A 6,294-nucleotide genomic window follows, 5' to 3' on the forward strand; every position below is an offset into this window, starting at 1 on the left:
ACACACACACACACACACACACACACACACATATACATATACATATATATATATATATATATATATATACACACACATATATATATATATATATATACACATACATACTAGCATCTTAACTCCAAAAGGATTTTATTTCTATTTTTAATGCATATACACCTAAAAAAAAGTTGGAAAAATAACTTAGTTGATAAATATGCATAAGCACTTAAAGTTTGTCACATTTTGTAAAATGTTCTCTTCACTCCAGGACATGTTGCATGTCTGGGTTTTGTGTTATGGCCTGTCTCTCTGCTCTGTCACTTAGGACGCGGTGAATGCGCTCTACACCAAATGCCTCCAGCACCTTCTGAGGGACTCTCACCTGGTAAGCAGCAGGACTTTCAAAAGAGAGAATTGCAGTTTGCCCACATGCAAAGCCAAGCACTTTTACTGTACTTCCTTTGTTTTCTAGAAGATGCTTGCCAGGCATGAGGCCCAGATGAACCTGATGAAGCAGGCGGTAGAGGTAAGAGGCCAGGGCAGTGAGGGGAGAAGGTGGCAGTGCTGCGACTCTCCTTGCTGCCCCCCACACACACCCTGAACTGGGGTTCGTTGATTTCACAGATGTACATCCAGCACGATATTTATGATCTGATCTTTAAATATGTGGGGACCATGGAGGCAAGTGAGGTAGGTTCTAAATCTCCATCACCCAGGTTGGAAGCCTTATTCTGTGCTTTCTAGGAAATTTGAAGCTTCGTTAAAATCTGTTGTTAGGATGCTGCCTTTAACAAAATCACAAGAAGCCTTCAAGATCTTCAGCAGAAAGATATTGGTGTGAAACCTGAGTTCAGGTAAGGGTTTGCACTGCAGCAGCTCAGCATCCTCAGAGGCAGGGCCCTTGGCAGCATTGGCGGCAGGCTGATTTGACTCGGTTCATACTGAGGAGCAGTGCATTTATTTGTGACCACAGATAAAGTGCTGATGTTGGCAGATGACTATGTTGTAGCTGTCACCCTCCTGCACCTGTCTGCCCACCTGGGTAGGAGCTAACGGGGCTGTGATTTCCCACAGGTGGTCTCTAGGTGGGCACATAGCTCACCCAGGTGGGTTCTGTCCTCACCTGCCCATCTGAGGGAACCCTGCCAAAGAGACAACTTCTGAATTAATTTAAGTTTCATTAGGCTAAAAAAATGTCTGAAGTGTTTATGTTTAAACTACTTATTTTTCCTTTGGGCTATTTCATTCTGGGGCTAAGGACTTTCGATTTTTTCCCCCTCTAATTTTCTGGTGCTGCTGTCCCTGGGCAGCCTGAATGAGACATTTGAAGCTGTTGTGTTTTGCCACTGACTTGAGTGAGATGGCTTCTGGGTTTCTATTTTTATTTTTCATTACTATGGTTTGTTATAAGAAATGTAAATCAGAGGTACATTATTAGACCAGAGAAAAAGGGCCCATATGTTGTGCTCTTTGTCATTTGCCAAATTATTTTACAGCTTCAACATACCTCGTGCAAAGAGAGAACTAGCTCAGCTGAACAAATGTACCTCCCCACAGCAGAAGTTGGTTTGTTTGCGAAAGGTGGTGCAGCTCATTACACAGTCTCCTAGCCAGAGAGGTTTGTGCTGGGGAAGGGGCCCGGCAGGGGGGGTAGATGCATCCACCCAGAAGCAGAAGTCTGTTAAGGAGCAGTGCTGTCTTAAAGGACCACACAGATGGGCTGGTGTGTGCAGCCCAGCCTTCTAGCATGAGCGCCTTGGGGTCTGTGCTGATGAGTGAGTGCCTCCTAATGGGGTGGGGTTAGATGTGTCATGACTGTGGTAAGAAAATGGTGGCAGAGGAACAGCAGCCTCAGAAATGAGCCAAGCTGGTGATGGGTACATAGGGGTTCAAGCGTCCTTTAGACTGTTTGCACTAATTTTGAATATGTTTAAAATTTTCCAGTATAAAAAGTTAAACAAAATAAGCCAAGAAAAAAGTAATGAGGCAGATTTGTGTATGCAGATAGGGAATGATCTTAAAAGTATATTAAATGAAACAAACAGGAGTGTATTTGGCACACTTTCCTCTCTACAAGCATGTCCTTGGGTGAGGATTAAAAAAAAAAAAAATAGGCTGCTTTCAGCATTGGCTCCACAGTGCATAAAGCATGGAGCCAAACCTGGGACAGGGGCTCTGGCACACCTTCCCTTGTGTCCACTGTCACTGATCTCCTGGGATGTGCCCATCCAGGAAGGTGGCGCAGGGTGGTTTGCTTGGAGTTCCCTTCTCTTGTACATGTTCTGGGAATGCTAGGCCTTTGAATCTGACATCTGTTCAGGATACTGTAAAGGAAATTGTGCAATTGAATTTCTCTCTGACGTGTAATCTTACTGGATTGTGGTCTTGTGGGTTGAATTGTGGTGAGGAGTTGAAAGGATTGTTGGTCCATTTGAGTCTCATGATGACTTTGAATGTGTTTCCTCCTTGCAGTTAACTTGGAGACTATGTGTGCTGATGATCTGCTATCAGTCCTGTTATATTTGCTTGTGAAAACAGAGATACCTAATTGGTAATATTTTTTGTTACAATCGTTTTTCAAATGGCAGTACTATACTATGGCAGTTTTAATATAACTCTAGGAAAGTGAGCACCTCTCGTGAGTCAGGTGCTATGCCTGCTCCACCTTCATTTGGCAGTGGGTGGCTCTCCTTCCGTTTATAGATGCGGAACTGAGGTCCAGAGAGCTTACGTTTCTCATTCTGGAACATGCAGCTAGTCAGTGGCTGAGCAGGAAGCTGTGTGGTCCCAACGCTCATCTTCTTCCCATAGGAACCCACAGCTCACTTTACAATAATGAGCTTTCTAAAAAATAGCCGATTTCAGCGCAGTTGGTTGGGCGTCATCCCGTACACTGAAAGGTTGCTGGTTTAATTCTCAGTCAGGACTCATACCCAGGTTGCAGGCTCGATTCCCTAGCGGGAGCGTGCAGGAGGCAGCTGATCCATGGTTCCTCTCACATGTTCCCTCCCTCTCTCTCTAAATATTAATTTTAAAAATCTTTAAAAAAATAAATAAAAGTTAAAAATAGCCTATTCCAGGAAAATAACAAGCAGTTTTATTTCTTTTCCTAATTACACACACTCTAAAATAGAGAGTGAGGGGTTAGCAGTCAGTGTTCCCTGGAGCTAACCAAGTTCAGTCACCTGAGCCAATAGCATTGTTTCTGCAAGTGTTAACTGTGTACAAGAATAAAACCTTTTTTTCCTTTTGTTAGGATGGCAAATTTGAGTTATATCAAAAACTTCAGATTTAGCAACTCGACGAAAGATGAATTGGGATACTGCCTGACCTCAGTTGAAGCTGCAATTGAATATATTCGGCAAGGAAGCCTCTCTGTCAAACCGCTGGTAAGACCCCTCCTCCCCTGGCCTTTCTGTGGGGGTGTCACTGCACACTGATAGGGTTCTGAGGTCGGTGTGGAGGGGTGAATTCTTCAGTGGGGCCTGGGAATGGGGCCTCAGCTGTTTACAGGCCCTGAGCCCGGACAGCAACCCAGCACACTGAACACTGAGCTCCTGATTTGGCTGTGAAAGCTTGTGGGTTTTCACTGGGGCTTACATATCCTGCTTCACTGTTAATATCCTGCTTCCCTGATCCTCGGCATCCTCAAAAGCATGGGCAGAGGGGAAGCTAGAAACAGTGACTTTGGATATGACCATATAGGCAAGACATGAGGTTAATGTATGCAATGTTAGGACTCAGTGGCCTTATTATTTCTAGGTTGGTTGGTGAGCTTTGGCTAAGGAGAGGAGATTATATTTCTTTGTGAATTGTGAGAATCTTAAAGATTGCATTGCTGGCTTATTTCACTGCATACCAACCAGCAAAATGTGACAGTACTCACAGAAATCGCAAAGTTAAAATTAATAAAGTGAAGCGATTTCTGTATTGCGTTCTGGGGATTAAACTTTATTTGATCCTAATTTTCTACTGATGTTAGAATCTCCCAAAATAATAAGTTAAAACATCTGGAAAAGAGCACAAGGCTGTCCAGGCAGGTGCACTCGGGTAAAAGCTGGTTCTCAGAATTCATTTATCATTAACATGTTTATTTTTTATTGTTGTTTTTGTTTTATGTTTTTATTGATTTCAGAGAGAGGAGGAGGGAGGGAGAAAGATATAGAAACATCACTGCTGAGAGAGAATCATTGGCCGGGAGGGAGAAAGATAGAAACATCACTGCTGAGAGAGAATCATTGGCCGGCTGCCTCTGGCATGCCCTCTCCTGGGAATCGAACGGTGACCTCCTGGCTAATGAGTTGATGCTCAACCACTGAGCCATGTTTATGTATTTTCCCAAAAAGAATAAATTTTATTTTTTTCTGATTAGAAGACTACTATTTGCTTATAAACAACATTTGAAGGAAACAAAAACCTCTTGTAAATTCACTAGGTGGGGGTAACTTTTATTAACATTTGGGCGTATGTATCTTTTTTCAGTGCCATATAATTGTATTTTTAACCAAAATTTGAGATTATGCTGCACTCGTTGGCACGTAGCCCAATAGCATCATGGTGCAAGTTCTACTCTTGTCTGGGTTTTGGTTTGATCTCCCACATGTAAGCTGGTGAAATTAGAAGCTGTCCAGCTCTTCTCAGTTGTGCTTGGCTGTGACTCTTGTGGAAAGGTGCTCCTCATTTAGGGAGAAATCACTCACATTCTAGAAGGGCCATGTGTGCACTCCACATGCACAGGTGTCTGCAGAATCAGTTGTCACTAAGATTTCTTAGTTTGAAAATCGTCTCCTGTGAGGTTCCAGAAATGTGGTGTATGTTTTTTTTACTTTATGTGATCATAGTTAAGTATTTTGTTTTTCTTTCAATTTTATTTTGTATTGGTTTTCGATGGATATCATAGTGTTTAGACAATCATATACTTTACATAGTGTTCCCCTCGATATTTCCAGTACCCAACTGATACCACACATAGTTATTACAATATTATTGACTACATTTCCTATGCTGTACTTTACATCCCCATGGCTGTTTTGTAGCTACCAATCTGTACTTCTCAGTCCCTTCACCTCTTTCACCCAGTCTCCCAAACCCTTCTCCCCTCTGGAAACCACCAGTACATTCTCTGTGTCTATGAGTCTGTTTCAGTTTTGTTTGTTCACTTATTTTGTTCTTTAGATTTTACATATAAATGAAATCGTATGGTATTGTGCCCATCAATAGACAAGTGGATAAAAAAGCTGTGGTGTATATATACAATGGAATATTACTCAGCCATAAAAGAGAATGAAATCTTACCATTTGCCACAGCATGGATGGACCTAGAGGGTATTGTGCTCAGTGCAATAACTCAGTCTAGGAATGTGTTTTCCTGTGGTGCCTGCAGTGGTTTTGTGATGATTCTGCCCTTCTGGTTCTTTCCCTCTCACCCGTCTGAGAGGTCCCTCCCTTCCTGGCTCTACCACCCTGCAGAGGAATTGCCTGGTGCTCCTTGATGGGGCCAGAAGCGCCCTGTCACCTGGAAGGAGGTATCTACCTCTTGAAGGTGCTCCTGTCCCCTTCCTGCCCCCATACTATACTGTGGCCATCTTGCTTTCTTATTTTCCATGTGGGCAGGAAGGCCAACACTTGAAGGCCTTTGGCCAGGGTGTAAGAAAGTGCCTGACCAAACAGTGTCAGTTGAATTTTTTTTTAATCTTCACCCGAGCATATGTTTTTTTCATTGATTCTACAGAGAGAGGAAGGGAGAGGGAGAGAGAGAGAGAAAGAGAGGATTGGTTGCCTCCTATTCAAACCAGGGATTAAACCTACAACCTAGATATGTGCCCTGGACAGGAATTGAACCCTTCAGTGCATGGGACGACACTCAACCAACTGAGCCACACTGGCCCGAACTCCAAGCCTTCTTCTACTTCAGAAAATATTCCAAGTGACAGGGAAGAGGGGGTGCAGATGGAGGTGGAAGAGAGTATAAGGGGAATAAATGGTGATGGGGGAAAAATAAAGGAAAAAAAGATTCCAGTGGGATTGGGGGAGTGTTTGAGGAGTAGTCCTTCTTGTGCTGGTGTTGGTTTGAGTCCAGCACTTCTGTTTGTCTCTCTAAGCCTCTGTCCATCTTCTGGTCTATACTGGGGATAATGTATATTTTACCCCTTACTCCGTAGTTAAGAGACTCAAATGGAATATTCGAAAGTGCCTTTTTGAGAGCTTGTTTGGAGGTTCTAGCAGGGGAGCGCAGCTACTCATATACCCTTGACCGAAGACCGGTCCTCTCCTCGGGGGGGAAGGTCGTCCTCTTCGACCGAGCGCGCCGCT

The 6,294-nt window shown here is 43.4% G+C and overlaps 1 protein-coding gene across 1 annotated transcript in view; it reads left to right on the plus strand.

The window, feature by feature from the left end:
• The window catches only part of ANKRD27 (ankyrin repeat domain 27), a 69,424-nt gene that overhangs the window by 32,098 nt on the left and 31,032 nt on the right, over positions 1–6,294 (plus strand). Inside the window, 7 exon segments of the mRNA XM_006762174.2 lie at positions 308–367; positions 455–508; positions 607–672; positions 760–836; positions 1,479–1,600; positions 2,455–2,533; positions 3,239–3,371. Of these exon segments, the coding sequence (XP_006762237.1) occupies positions 308–367; positions 455–508; positions 607–672; positions 760–836; positions 1,479–1,600; positions 2,455–2,533; positions 3,239–3,371 (591 nt within the window).

The sequence above is a fragment of the Myotis davidii genome, unplaced genomic scaffold, assembly GCF_000327345.1.
Source record: "Myotis davidii unplaced genomic scaffold, ASM32734v1 scaffold77, whole genome shotgun sequence".
Taxonomy (NCBI): domain Eukaryota; kingdom Metazoa; phylum Chordata; class Mammalia; order Chiroptera; family Vespertilionidae; genus Myotis; species Myotis davidii.